This window comes from Calidris pugnax, unplaced genomic scaffold (genome assembly GCF_001431845.1).
Source record: "Calidris pugnax isolate Ruff unplaced genomic scaffold, ASM143184v1 scaffold435, whole genome shotgun sequence".
In the NCBI taxonomy this organism is placed as follows: Eukaryota; Metazoa; Chordata; class Aves; order Charadriiformes; family Scolopacidae; genus Calidris; species Calidris pugnax.
In genome coordinates this window covers 2,610,809-2,625,999 of record NW_015091240.1, presented here as the reverse complement: position 1 = coordinate 2,625,999, position 15,191 = coordinate 2,610,809, and the positions used below count along the sequence as shown (strand labels likewise).

The following is a 15,191-nucleotide window of genomic DNA, read 5'->3' as shown; positions in this document are numbered from 1 at the left end:
GGGGGGGGGGGAGGGGGGGGAAATATAGAGGGGACGGATCGAATAAGGGAAGGAGGAGGGGGCTGGAGAAGATGAAGGAGGGAGAGAAGAGGGTTAAAGCAGAGGAGGGTGAGGGAGAAGCCCCCCTCGCTTTGTGCTGCGGGACCCACCGCCGGCTGCGCTCCCAGAGATTCTCCCGTGACACTTCCACCAGGCGGAGGTGGAGGAGGAGGAGGAGGAGGAAGAGGAGGTAGAGGTGGAGGAGACAAGCCGGGGGTGTGGAGCAAGGGGGGGGCTAGCAGAAACAAAAGGAAACCAGCTGCAGAACTTCCTGAAGGCGGAGAGGGGGGCCGCGGGAGCGCGCAGCGCCGGGCGGGCGGGCAGCTGCCTGCGGCGCTGGGGAAGGGGGCGGCAGCCGGGACCCTGCCCGCCACTCGGCACTGGCCACCATGACCAGCGCGATCCTGAGGAGGAACTCCAGCAAGCAGGGCCTGCAGAATCTCATCAGGTGAGAGCCCACCTGCCCGCGGCGGCGGGGGGAGCCGGCTCTCCGCCTGCCCGCTGCCCGCAGGGGTCGGGGCTGGGGGGTACCGGGGGTGGGGGGAAGAAAGGAGATTTATTCCCGATCGACCATCTTCCTGCCCCTTTAAATCAGCTGAATTTCTTCCTCGCCCTGGTTTTCCAGCAGACGCGATGCGTTGGAAGGAAGGAAAAATAGATGCTTCCCCCCCCCTCCTCCCCGAAAGCAATATGAGAAAAGCAGATTGGAACTTACTGATGGCTTTTCCAGGAGCACACAACTGAAATAACTGAGCACAACTGTACTGTGACACTCACCTGAGCCTGCTGGTTTCTCTCCCCTCTCTATGCAAGCGATGTCTCAGTGGGTGTCTTTTTGTGTCCCCTGAGCGCTGAAGGCTTCTGCCTAGAAAAAGGATTTTTTTCCATAGGAAATGCACTCTTAGCATGCTGTGATGTGCATTTTCAATTCAGGGATCTATAAAGGGCCAGATCCTCCCAAGGCTGCAAGCTGACACGGCTCTTTTGATTTAATTAATTGCAATAGTGCTTTGAACCTTTCTCTTGGAGTATAATTGCCAGGGCAGGGAGGTGGATGGTTCAGTTGGGTTTATTCCCGTTTGTCAGCCAGAGCTGAGCCAGGGAGGACGGCTACATTGTCTGCTGGCGCTGGGATTCCCTTCCATGTGGTCACTCTGTTTGTTCCCTGAGGGCTAGGAATATCGCTTTTCAGCTGGGGGCTGGAAATGCTGCTTTCCTCTATGGGTCTCTGGGACCCTCCTCTGGCTGCCGATGCCGGGACAGCTTGTTCTGTGCCATGCTGATGGTTCTGACCAGGCAGAAGAGACACACTCCTCACCTCTTCGTATTTAATTGAGCAGCTGGATGGGTGAGAGATGGAATTAGGGAGTGCTGGACTCGCATCCCATGCCTTGGGCACCTCTTGGCTCCCTTGTGCCTGCTGGTCTCCAGCTGGGATGTAGAAGCTCTCAAGGTGGGCCCATGGGTTTTATTTGGACAGGTGCTTTCCAGTCAGGTTGGGATTTCCCTGGCTGGTAAAACAGCCTCTAAACCTCACCCCTTGAATGAGTTTCTTGCCTTGGAAGGGAAACTGCCTCCTACAACCACCCAGTCCCTCCCACCTTCTCCTGGGGCGTGTTCTGGACCCAGGGCAGTTGGCAAAAAAGTACTCCCTGGTTGTATGGACCCTTGGGATGGCAAGCGGGCAGGAGAAGCTGACTCCTCCCTGTTCACCTCCTGTTTGGCCCATTGCATTCTTACCCTGGTCTCACACAGAGGGACTGGGATCCTGATTACAGATACCTGTTTCAGAACAGGGCTTGGTCAGGAGCTGACAAGGGGTATGGAAACCTCTGTGTGGGTGTGCAGCAGGCAAGACTGGGCTCAAATTTGGGGTCAGCTGGTTCTGAGGAGGGCCAGGCAAATGAACCGGAGTGGGAATCACCTGTGCTCAGCTGTGTGGCAACTTATTTTGCAGGATGGCGGATGGAGGGGGAGATGCATGTGCCTCATACACAGAAAAAGGGTGTCCAAAGAGCTGTCCTTGGCACAGCCCAAACCAGAGGTGTTTTCCTGTCCTTAATGGTATCTCGGAGTTCCTCCTGCTGTGGTTAGGGACTTTTGGTGCCCTAGAGACTCACAGGGGCTTTTACCAGAGGAATGCTGGGATGACATTTGGCCTGTGCGGGGTTATTACACGTAGTCTGGCTGCTGAGGTTTGGCTTTGTGGCTGTGTTTTCCAGCCTTCTTACAGATGAGGAGGGAGGTGGGGCGTGAAGAAGATGTGTGAGGGATTTCACCCATGGTTTACACCCAAATAACCCCACTAATCGTCACAGGAATCAGCAGGAGAATAGGCAGGATCTGCTCCATGCACAGCACAGCCTGTTTTGCCATTGTGTTTTCTCCCAGAGCAGCTTCCCTCCTAAGCCGGACCATGGGACTGGCTCTGCAAGCCTGCCAGCCTGGGTGCAGGCACAAGCTCCTTCAGACGGTGAATGGCTTGAGGCTCCTGGCTTAAAGATATATTGCTGTCAAGATTGCTGTGCTCTGCTTTTATCTGTCCCAAGGTGACTGCAGGCAGAGTGGTTATGCTGCGTAGGTCCTAAGCTCTGCTGCTGTGCCCATGTCTATAGGTGACCTGGAGCACAAGAGTGAAAACACCTGCTCAGAGGCATATTTGTGAACACCAGGGATTTCAGTGTGATGCCAAGATTTACCTGGCTGCTTTTGCTGCAGAGCATCAGCAGGAATTACCTTCTCTCAGTGTCGCTCAGCCGAGGTAGCTGCTTGCCAGGCTGTCCTACAGCTGGGTTAAGGGGTCCTGAGCTGAAACCAGTGTAAGTCTTGTGGATTTGAGGAGCTGAATCCCAATGCTTAAGCATCTGGCCTTGTGCTTGAAACAAAATGCCAGCATTTCAGACAAAGTTGCCCATGCCCATGTGCGAAGCAGGAGTGCTTGACTGCCATCACCCGCACATCAGTCCCAGGAGCCAAAGTTGTATGAAATGGCTTTTCCATGGACTGTGCTGACAGGTTTAGCACACGCCGGGTTTTGGGATGCTGGTGTGCTCGAGAGCAGTGAGCCATGTCAGAGCCACCACAAACTGAAGTTCTGGGTCAACACCTTGGGATGAGCCTGGAGGTGGGCTGGAAAGAGGAGCCCTCCTTGTTCCTTGTGGGCTGGGTGGCTTTGCAGGAGTGTGCCATTTACATATGAAAGGTTGGAGGCTGAAAAGAGCCCAGGGTTATGCCATTGATGCAGAGCACCAGTGGCTGAGTAATTACCTGGGAAGGGCATAGGGAAGAATGAGCAATGGCAGGGTTATCTACCTCCCTTCCTTTGCCCTGCTGCCCCGGCACTCCCCTCGTCCACCCTGCATAGTCTCTCTATCGGGGTACCCCTGGGGAAAGATTTCTTCCTTTGTAGCACCTTAACAGTGATGATCCCTCACACGCCCGCAAGACTTGGTATTTTTTCAAGTCCTCTCCAAACATGAGCCACTATGTCTTGTTATCGTGGTCTATTTTTCCTTATCCTTCTAATGAATTCCTATAAATAAGATAGGGATCCAGCGCCTGTCATGTTGGTTCATTCAGTTCGTTATCTGCCCCTGCTGGAATTTTACTCTCTCTCTCTGTTTATTGAGCTTTGAGTGTTTCACAAAAGAATATGGCTGTTTAATTAGCTCACAAATCAGCTTCTCTGTAAATCAGCTGTGCCGCTCCTCGAAACCGGATTATTGGGCCTCTCGGTTGACACCGCTCCCACTAAGTGCCACAGTGGCTTGCTGTGGTCACCTCCCGTAGCCGGGCTGTTGGTGCCTGCCTGGGGTGTGCAGCTGTGGGGTGAAGCGTGAGCACGGATGGATGTGCATTAGAAGAGCTGCTGCTCTCATCTAGCTTGGTTTTGTTTTTATCCAGCATGTGGGTGAATCCTGGGTGTCATTAGGAAGCAAGCTGTGATCTGTTCTTGGGGAGAAAGGACAGATTTCTTGCACCGTGCTTGCACGCTTCCTAGCACAACAGGGAATTTGGCCCAGAACAGGGGCTCCAAAGCATTGGCTGCTGTACAGGCAACAAATAAATGAGTGTCTATAATTACATGTTTTTGCAACGCCATAGAGTCTGAACTGCAAATAATGCTGTGGGGAAGGGGGACTGAATCCAGAGGATGGAAAAAGCTCAAGGGAAGAAAATGAATCAGAAAATTAGATTGGGTGATAAAGCTAATTATTTCCTCTGTGGGATGGGACTTTTGCTTCTTTATCTTGTGTGGAGTCATTAACATGGGAAGCCAAACTGTGAGATCTGAGATCATGCTTGCATGCCTCTTTGTCTTGGCCCACTGTACATGATGACATACTTTCCCCTTCCAGCTGATGCCAGCACTCATGGCCCTGGTACCTGCAAGGTGGCTGCATGGCCCCTTCTTTCTCCCTGCAACATGCTGCTGCAATGCCCTGGCAATACTTAGAGTCCCCCACCATTAGAGGTAGCTTTAAAATTCCCCAAACTCCTTGTATTTTAGTGTATATCACGAGTGTAGTATTTAGTTTGATGGGGATGCGGGGGCTTTGCCCACCTCTGCGGGATGCCTTCCTTCCCGCCCGCATGTGGTGTTCCTTGGAGCTTGCCAGGATGTGTCTCAGAGGGGAAGATGCTACTCCAATAGTTCTGCCTTGACCTCCTGAGTGCTGAGCTGGGAACAAGAAGCTTGAAGCATCTGGAAGGGCTGGATAGCACCTTGAAGGGGCAGGACCTCTTCTGGGGGGGTGCTTGATGCCAGGACATGGTATGGGCATGGTTTGTTGCCTGGGAGATAGCGGTTACTGCCTCCAAGGGTTATTGTAGCATCTCTTTACTCCACCTCCCTGGGTTGGACAGGTATGGGGAGTGAGGAAAGCTTGCTGTGAAGTGGGGCAGCTCTTTAGGGGGATGCAGGGAAAATAAACGTGCAGGAATGAGGCAGTAGTAGTGCTGCTGTGTGGAGAGAGGAGGGAGGGATGCTGGCACGGGGACAACAAGGGACACAGGGCCTTCATTGGTGCAGTTCATACAGCGCTGCCTCAACCTGTCAAGAGGAGCCTATGGTCCCTGCTGGGCTTACTCACCATGGAGCTCCCCTTCCTGAATCCTCCTATTTTGTATTAGTCGTCTTTTTCTTTCTTTTTTTTAATCCCTCTGTGTCCCATTGCTAGGGCAGAACTGATGGGCACCTTTGCGAGTCCTATGAGCAGAGGGTGGATGGGAAGGGAGAGGTGACCAGACGCTGCTGGTGGGGAGGAGCAGCTGGGAGAACTCTTTGGGCCCAACTGATCCCTTGGCAGGGCATGTCTGGGGGCTTTCCACATCCCAGCGTGGCTCGGTGGTAGCAGCTGCTTGCAGAACTATGTCACCATGTTTTGCAAGCCAGGAGGGACCTGGGGCTTTGCAGACCAGCTGAGCTGTGGGGCAGGGTGGGGGTAGGCACTCCATCCCTGGTTGCCTTGTGGGATGCCCACCCTCTGCTTTCACCCAAAGGAGGGCAGCTCATCCTTCTTTCTCCAGTGGCAGCAGCTCATCCATCCCCTTTGAATACCATGTGGATCGGTTCCCGGATTTTCCCAGCTGTGGGACTTGTTTCATCAGGAGGACTCCACCTACCACTTTTTTCCCAGAAGCCAGCTGATGGTTTTTGTTTGCTTTTAGCCTTGCTTGTCTCAGACTTCTACCTGTTCTCAGGCAGTTGGATACTTAGGGCCTGAACTTGAGCCCATGGAAATTTTGGGGAGCTGTAGTGAGCCTCTGAGCCCCTCAGGGCTGCAGCTGCAAGTTATTCACATCCTCTGGTGAGGTGGAGAAGGACCACTGCACATGTCTGAGCATGGTTCAGCTGGAAGGGACATTTGTTGGGGACGCTGGGGTCTGAGACTTTGCAGCTGGGATGGTGTGTGAGAACAAATTTTAAACTTCCAGACAGTCTTTTTTCCCCACCATTGGTATGACTTGACTTGTTTGATTGCATGGGAGTTGCAATCAGTATTTTGGGGCAAAAGACTGTTTTTTCTCAAGAAGACATGCTGCCTTAGCACAGCGGGGGCTGAGGGCTTGCTGCTGACTCCAGTTCCTGCTACAGTGCAACTCACCAGCGATGGCCATAAACGAAGAGAGCCTCAACTCTCCCAGGGAGTGGAGCAGCACATTCCCACGGCCTCCCTGCTGCCTCCTGCCCGTGCTCGGGCAGCAAACTGCCTCCTGCTGCCTGGGGCTGCAGGGGTTGGGGGGGTCTGCGTCACCCCGAGGGCTGCAAAATGAAGGACTGGTGGCCAAGCCAGTGGTACTATAAAAAGCAGCATACTTGGTAGGAATCTCACTCTAAATCCCAGGCTTGAAGCAGGGGTAAGGCTATAGCTCACCTCCCTGGACTCAGACTTGTTTTCCAACCTGAGTGTATCGAGGAGGATGCTAGCTGTCTGTAGCCAAGGCAGGAAGGCTATGGGGGCTTACTTCCCTCTGAGAGAGGGGGAAAAATAAAATAATAAAAAAAACACGTTGGGTAAACTAGTCTGAACCTCTCTGATAAGTCTTATTTTCTCTTCTGGCGTGCTTCTCCCTTGCAAAAACAGAGACCAGACTTCCTGCTCTTTAGAAAAAACCCTCTGATTTCTTCAACCTTGGGTCTGAGATGGAGAGACCGTGAGAAAGGGCCGCGGTTCGAGGTCGTATGCGGCACCCATTTCTCACACCTACTGAATACCGTGGAGTTCTGGGAGGGCTCGAACTCCAGCCCTTTCCTCCCCCCTGCCAAATTCCTGACCGGTGATGTTAATACATTACCACACCAGCCTATCTGTGTGCTAAGGACCCACGGTCCTGGGGGTGCAATCCATCATCTTGTAAGGGATGCGTTGGGATTCTGTCTGCCATGATTAAAACCAATAATAATAAAAAGAAGCAGTCGTTCCTACCAGCTGCCTCATGCCTCTACGAGTGGCCTGTGCATCACCCACAGCATCTGGAAACACAAAGCATCCCATGTGCCTTTCTGGAGCTGCTGCCCTGCATGAGGCAGGCGGGGACAGGTGAGGCTCGTGCTGAAGGACCAACCCTGCCTGCCTCCCTCCTTTAAGGTCTGCTCCTGTCATTTGCCACCAGTTTTCTCATATGTCTTTTGTTTTGCTCAGGGAAGCTGTAAATGACCAGCTCGGGGCTTTCCCTGCATGTCACGCCATAGTGCAGGGAATTTAATGAAGGCTAAACCAGGCAGACTTTTATACCTGGCATGTGTGGATGCATGGCTGCACATCTGCACATCCTTCTTTGGGCAGAAATGGGATGTGCTTTTGTGGAGAAAACCCAAGATTCATTTAAAAAAGAAGAGTTGCATTTAAAAAAGAAAGTCTCTGCTGTGCTGCCTGTGGTTTTTCTTCCATTCTTGCTCGATGAAAGTTTGGGCCGTATCATATTCTGTTCAGATGCCTTGGCATGTCCTTATCGCCCCGTGCGTGACGCCTTTCTGCACCCCCCCAGCTCCAGGGGTTGGTGGGGACAGGCTCTGCTGCTGCCCCTGGGTGTGAAGCAGCTCTACCCTGCTGTTTGCATCTTGAAGGCGAGCCATGATTTATGGGGGGAACAGGGAGACGTGGCTGAGATGGTGCAGCTATGGGTGGGGTGGGGAAGCTTGGTATGAGAAGAAGGCTGAGGGTGAAGCATATAGACGCATTTTTTCCCTCTCCCCCCTGCCCCCCTTCTTGTTCAAACTCTGTAGCCTGGACTCTGAACGGAGCAATGCAGCTGAGGAATTACATGAATGTAAGGGAGGGAGAGGCTTGTGCAGCATCTCTGGCTGCCTTTGACTGACAAGCCGATCTTTCAGAGTTAGGATAACTACCTCCCCCGAGACTAGGCTGCAATAAACTCCAGGCTGTGACATAATAATTTTTGATTTTATTTCTTTTCTCAGTCTTTCTGTATTGTACTGCTATCCAAACCCCCTTCCTTATTCAGTAGGCTGATTACCTGGCTGTAGTCTTTGCTTTCAAGCCACATTACTCTTAAGTCACAGAAACCCATCCATCAAGAAGCATAACTGTTGCCTGCTTGTCTGACTCGGTGATGGCCATGCTGTAGACACTTTACCAGCACATCTCACTGGTGTCAACCTCTTGGCAGAGTGCTAATCAGAGGGTTGGGATACCAGCTGGACTTCTACTCCATTCCCTACATCTTCCTGGCTTCATGGTCACCTTGGACAAGCCCTTGGGCTTAGGGATAGGTTTCTGAAGGTGTCTTGATACGTGGAGGTAAGCCTGGGTCTTAGAGGGAGCTTTGCAAAGGGCTGATATGCTAAACACTAATGCCTAACACCAGTGCTCACAGTATGAGGCATCCCCTGGGACACTGCTTTGAGCCAGGGCATATGTGGTTTGCAGGGATGGAGAGAAACTGAGCCATGGCAACGTGACCGTGCATTGTGTGCAAATGTCCTCACCCATGACTTCTGCAGTGGCCTGATGCCAGTTGTCCTGGATAATGTGAATGGAGGTGCTATCTGTCTATTTCAGCATACTTGACTCAGTCACACAGATCCATTATATGCTGTTTATAAGAGATTAATATGTGATTAATTTGTTGATGGAAGGTCAAGTGGGTGAGGTATTTGCTCTGTTGTAGCCATTTGAGGGTGTCCTCTTCTATTTCATGTGATGGCGTGAGCTCTACATCTCAGTACCCCTGCCAGTTGTGTCTGGGCCCTTTATAAATGGGTGATAAATGCAAATGAAATAAAGCCTGGCAGCTCTGCTTGGCAGCAGGATGAACTTGTTGGCCGTCCCAGGCCATATTCTGGTTTATGTTGCTTAGCCAACTTTGGTAGCTGGCTGCTGGATGGCAGTGAGAGTGTTACCCTGAGTATGCTGGGGGATCTCTCCCTGATGGGCAGCAGGACACCAGTATTGTGTCTGACAAGGCTGCGATGGGAAAGTCCCTTGCACAGGTTTCTGGCATCTCTTTTTCCCCCAAATTCAACAGAGAGGCCAACGGGATGGCTGCCGGGGGATGCAGGGTACCCTTCCCAGTTCTTCTCTAGTTCATGCAGCCCCATCTCTTGAGGGTGATAATTTCCGTGGCAGCAGACACTGTTGCTTTTGCAGGTGATAGGAGCTTTACCCTTGATGGCAATAGAGTTTGCACTGGGTTGATGGGCTGTATGCCCTCTGGGAAAGAGTAGCCTTCATACCAGGGGTCGCGCCTGGGTCCTCCTAAACTCTGTTCCCAAAACCTCTTCCCCAGTGACCCTTGGCTCTGAGGGGGCCCGACACACGCAGCGACCAAAGTCAACACCGTCCTGGCCCGATACCCCGGCGAGCTCAGGAGACAAGAATGTCCAATGTGCTGCTAGAGGGTTCCTGGGTTTTTCTGGTGCAGGTCTGCAAAGCCCAAAGCCTCTGGGAGGCATTTAATTTTCCTTTCTGGAATTAACTTCAGTGCTGAAGGTTGGGATTGGGCCAGCAAAGCTTCCCTTGAGCCGTCGGCCGTGCAAAAGACTCCTCGAGTCTGCAGCGTTTCCCTTAAACACAGCTCATCTGGTGCCAGAAATTTCCCTCGCCTGAATATTGTAATCTCCTCAAGTGCCGGTGAGGAATTGCCCAAAGGAAACGTGACCTTTCCAGCAACGCTGAGTTGTCTGGAATGGGCGTCCATGACCACGTGCAGCACTGCAGCCTGTATCGTTGTTCTGCGGGAGGAGGAGGTGTTTTGTAGGGCAAATGGAAATAGAACCCCTCCCTTGGCTGGGGGTCCAGAGGGAGGTGAAGTCAGGAGCTGGATGTGAAATGGGCAGCCAGTCCCAGTCAGAGCAGACACTGACACTCGGCAAAGCTGTGACTCTGGGGCCAAAGCAGAACGGAGGTGCTTTCAGCCCTTCCCTAGACCTGCAGGGTCTCCTCAGGAAGAGATAAACCCATTCCACAAAGAGTATTTCACCCCAAACCAAGACGTCTGAACACCACTGACATGGGTGTAGCGACTGCATAAAAGAAACAACCTGGCTCCATGATGAGATCTTGCCAGAGCAAGCCCTTCCTGCGGCTCCTGGTTGCCAGAACAGCAAAGCACACTCTTCATCCTCCCTTCCTTCTCTGATCCCCCTAATGTTTGCATGAGGGGGTGACTTTCCTTTCACCTTGCTTGCAGGCAAACCCTTCTATCCAGAGGTCGCTGGGTGCAGGAGTGTAGCGTGCTGTAGCTCATCTTGCAAGTCTTCAAGTCTGTTCCTTTCTGTTTTTCTGTCCTGTGTTGGGTGAAATGAAGTGGGGAGCTCTCAATCCCACTAACAGCTATGAGTCCCCTTCTTCCCAAAACTTCCCCAGCCTGGAACCAACCTGGGAAATGCTGGCCAGAGGTGAAGGCAGAGGTACGTGGTATCAGCCTGATCCTGAAGCACTTTGTAGTTATTTCTAGATATGTGAAAGGTGGTTGTGCAATACTGCTGTGGGCTGAGCACATCTTGTTACTGAATGTGATTGGGAGCAATTAGAGCAAATGAGAGACAGTGGCCTCTTTCTAGAAAATGGAACCCTTTGGAAATTAAATCTTTCCACCGTTTTGCTTTGAAAGGCAATTTACCAGCTGACCCCCTCCTCACACTGATGAAGGCTTGGCCTCGTCCAAATTAAAATGGCATATTCGATTTGTGGTCCAACAAACCCTTGTAGCTGACCCAAACGCAAGGACTTTGGCAAGGTTTAGTTTCTCATTTGTTTGGAGTTTTTTTGTTTGTTTTTCACTGAAGACAAATATTTGTGCTGCTAGGTCAGTCGAAAAGGAATCCTCCTATTCCTCCTGCTTGTCAGTGTGACTACTGAACCCCGAAACATCGCTTATTAAACCTTGCTCCGCTGCCAGCCTGCTTGAACGTGAGAGAGAGCTCTGAATCTGCTAATAAACTGGTTTTAGGCGTTTGCTGGATGGCGGTGACATTTCTGAACCCAGGGTGAGCAGGGGCTTGGTGAGGGCTTTATCCGCAGCCCTTTTTCCTGAGAGGAGCAGGTATGGAGCTCCCAGCATCGCAGCCCCGATGCAAGGCTCGGTGTGTCTGGGCTGCATCCCAGCGCAGCAGCGGGCAACGCGGAGGCCCCTTTGTACTGTGGCAAAGGGAGCTGGGAAAGCAATTTCCCTGCTTTTGCAGAAAAATCCTTCTCCCCAGAACAGTCGCCCCCAGCCCTGTCCTCGGCACATTCGGAGGATGCAGGGACAGAATAGCGAGCCGGTGAGATCATGGGGAGAGAGTTAGTCACATCCAACTGGGAAAGGGAGGGGGCTGCCAACCAATGTTGTTCTTGCTCCATGGAAAGCTCACGTGGTTTGGAGGGGACCCCCTCTGGGCTCCCCCGGGTACCCCGGCCAAGCCATGGGCTTGGTGCGGCGCTGCCTCTGCAGTGGCTTCCCGAGGAGCTGGATGAGATGGGGAAGGAATTAAATCGAAATCTAATTTGTTCTGGTATAGTCGTGGACCTTGCTTCTCGTAACTGGGGTGATCTGGGCGATCGGGGGTTAAGAGCCTTTCTGAATCAGAGACTATCTGGAGCTGTCTGTCACACAAGGGAGAGAGATCATGGCAGAGTTTAATGAATGACTTCATTTATATATTAAAAAAACCCCAACGCACAACAACACGGTGGCTTCCTGCCAGGCCCACAGACAAGGGTTTCTATGGGAACCTGGGGGAAAACAATAAATAGGAGTGTGGGACAAGTAGGGAAGGGAGGAGGGGATCCCAGGCTCCTGTCCGGGTCCGCTTTGTTCCCCAGGGAGAGCAAGGTGACAAGGGGCGACAGGGAGTAGAGGGGGAAAGGGCAGCTGAATTGGCCGCTGGCGAAAAGACCCCACCCAAAATAAGGCAGGCAGTAATTATTACATGGCGGTGGAGCGGTCTCTCGGTGGGGTCTGGGATCTGCTTCATTCCCCGCTCCCCCGTGGGCTTGGCAGGGATGGGTGACCTCTCTCCATCTGGCTCCACATCCAGGCTCTGCGGCCTTGGGGGAGATGGGAGTTTGGGAGGGCAGGGATGTGGAATCACTGCCAGCCTTCTGCCAGCGTGGTGCTGGGACCACTCCACAAAGGGGAGCTACCAGGGCTAAGTTCAGTGGTCCTGCTGGTGCCACAGGATAAAATAGGCTCTGAGTGAATCTCCCCTGGAAAGGCTGACAAGGTTCATCGTGTAATTTGAAAAGCCAATCTTTTCTTGAACAAAATGTCTCAATCCCTTTTTTTTTTTAATCTTTCCTTTGCTGGGGGGCAAAGGAAAGATTCATCTGTCCTGAACCTCAAACAAAAACAGCATCTTAGTGAGGCCCTTGGTGAAGTGAGGTCTTCTTGCATAGTTCATAGTCCAGGCTGCGGGCAAAGCCGGGCAGGCTGGCAGAGTGGCACTTCTAGGGTCAGCTGAAACCTGCCCCTCGTTCACTGAAACTGGGCTGAAACAAGTCTCAACTAAGGCAGGGTTTTGTTTTTTTTTCCTTCTTTCCACAAGCTCTTTGCCCCAGTCTGAACTGATGTCCCTCTGCATCTCCTGCTGGGCAGCTTCATCCTATAGGGACTGCAGTCCTTGGGGTGTGCCTGAATGGAGACACAGGTCAGGCTGGGTCCTGCTGCTGGTGGGACATCACCTTCCCAGCTCCCACGTGCGTGCCTTGCACAAGAGCATTTCTGTAAATAGGTTTGCAAATGCCGGGGGAAACAGCCTTCATGTCTGCTTTGGACCTGGCTGAGCCAGGGATGAGTGGGGTGAGGGAACAACTGCCGCAGCATCTACTTCAGCATCTGCCCCATCAGCCCTGGGTACTATGAGTCAGACCCATTGCAGGCCCTTTGGGTTAGTGGTGACCCCGCCACCACCACGTGTCTCTTTCTTGCTGCATCCTGGCTGGTGCTGCCAGTGGTGGAGCAGGAGCCAATCTTATGTGGAGACTGATGTTACTGATGGATGAGGAATGTGGCAGCCACCTTATCGCTTCCTCAGGGATGTGAGAGGCCATTCTGGTGACAGAGATGTTAATATCCAGCAGCTGAGACATCTGGGAGAAGCCAGGGCAGGTTTTTCTTCTCTGCAGGGGAGGAAGGAAGCTTGGCAGGGCAGAGCGGGACACAACTGCTGCCCTCTGCTACGGTTCCCTCTGCTCCTGGTCAGGCAGGAGCAGCTCAGCTGCTTAAGGAAACTCACCCCCAGGGTGCAGATCTCACCCTCCCTGGGCCACAGTTTGAGATGGAGCTGTGGGATTTCCTGCAGCACTGCAAGACCGTTTACAACCCCCACCCCGGGGTGCAAAGCTGCTTTGCAAGGAATGGTGCTTCCCAGTGGGTTTCCAGCCCATGAGAAGGTGGCTTGTCCAGGAGGAGAGGGATACGCACCGTCTCCCTTGGAGGGGAAAGGCTCTCTCACCTCCACCCCTCTCCACGTGTCTCACCTTATCCATGCACATCGGTCAGTCCCACTGCGGAGCCGTGCTGACGGAGGTGGGGATGCTGCTTTGAGGACCACCACTCATGGTGGGAGTGCTCCTCTGCAGGAGCCCCAAGCTTGCTGGGGGGGAGCCCAGGCACCTCGGGGGCAGGTGTTGCTGGGTTTTGCAGTCACTGCCCGACGGTGTTAAGGATGGGTTTTCCTTCTGTCTTGGCAGGCTGACAGCGCAGTGGAGCGTGGAGGATGAGGAGGAGGCAGCCAGAGAGCGGCGGCGGCGGGAGCGAGAGAAGCAGCTGAGGTCCCAGGCAGAAGAGGGCTTGAATGGCACCAGCTCCTGCTCGGAGAGCGCGGGTCCACCACAGGAAAACCAGTAAGAAATACCCACAGATAAACCCTTCCTTCAGTGACACGCTTTCTCCTTGACGCAAAATTCTCCTGCTTCCACAAGGCGGGTTGGGGTGGTTTGGGGAGATGGGGAAGGTCCCTAGTAGGTTTGGGTTGGGGGATTTAGTCCAGACTAACAAATATGTGTTTCTAGTTTGGGCAGAAAAAGCCAGAATTCCTGCTTTGCTCTTTTTTTTTTTGGCTGGAGGCTGGGTGTTTTACTGCCTTGAGAGTTTAAACCAGGACAGCTTGGGCAAGGCTGAGCTCGGGCAGGGAGTCCCCATTGCCAGGGATTTCAGTGCCTGGTTAAATTTCAGCTTGTGACTCATCCTGCACCGAAACTGATGGAAGTTCCTGATACATGCAAAGACAGACACGTGCCTGAGGATGTGATGCACAACCCCGGATGGATCACGATCACCTCTCCCAGCCAGGCTCCCTGCTCCTCCCTTGGAAGATGCAGCCCCGGCAGTGGGGAGCATGGAGCATCTCCTGAGCTGGTGCAGTTCACAGCTCCAAGGCTTAAAGTTAACTTGATGCTTTAATGGGGCAGGTTGTAAATGGAAATAGCTCAGGAGGCATTTATGGAGATGCCGAGCTATCTGCTATCAGAGAGGAAACCCCTGGAGAAGGGATAGCATGACCAGTCATGTCCCCAGCATCCCACACAGCCTCCCTGTATCCATGGTTCAGCAGCCCAGGTACTGTGCAGCATTGGGGCTCACACAAAAACCAGTCTGCACTCTTGAGTTGCAAAAGTCTGTCGTAAAGACCCAGTCTTCCCACTATTTATGTGTTCAACCTCTTTCTAAATATATTAAATACAATGGAAAAGTGGCGGCAGGATTTGGGATTACAGTCAGAGAGAAACAGCAGCTTCATTTTAATGGAAAGAATAGCAAAAGCTACTTATAAAAACATATATTTTCAAGGAAAAGATCAGTTTTTTTTCTCAGTTTCAAAATTATTCAGGACTTTTTTTTGTTGTTTAAAAGCATTGCAAGGAAGCTTCAAAACCTTTTGTGGAATACACCCAGTGATATTCTGCAGACAAACCCACTGCAATCTGCCCTAAAAGCAAACAGAGAACTGGAAAGTAATAATAATTGTTAGCTTTTCCAAACCCCCCTTCACACGGGGGCTGGAAAATAATTCTCAGAAGTCTTTAAAACAGCCGACAAGATCTCAGGTCTCTGCTTTACCAGGAGATGCTGTGAATGGCCTTGGGCACAGAGCAGCGTGCAGCAGCCCCAGTATAACCCAGTTTGCAGGCTCCGGTCCTGTGGACATAGGCACCGACTCATTGCTGACCCCATGGGACTGTTGGCAGTGCCCAAATGTAATT

The 15,191-nt window shown here is 52.4% G+C and overlaps 1 protein-coding gene across 2 annotated transcripts in view; it reads left to right on the top strand.

Annotated features, from left to right (window-relative positions):
• The window catches only part of LSP1 (lymphocyte-specific protein 1), a 50,930-nt gene that overhangs the window by 12,668 nt on the left and 23,071 nt on the right, over positions 1 to 15,191 (top strand). The window contains exons 1-2 of one of the 2 annotated variants that reach the window (XM_014959995.1): positions 301 to 487; positions 13,680 to 13,832. In XM_014959995.1, coding sequence (XP_014815481.1) covers positions 429 to 487; positions 13,680 to 13,832 — 212 coding nt within the window. In that variant the 5' untranslated portion in view covers positions 301 to 428. Of the gene's footprint in view, positions 1 to 300; positions 488 to 13,679; positions 13,833 to 15,191 lie in introns of those variants that run through there. The other variant, XM_014959994.1, reaches the window with a different exon arrangement.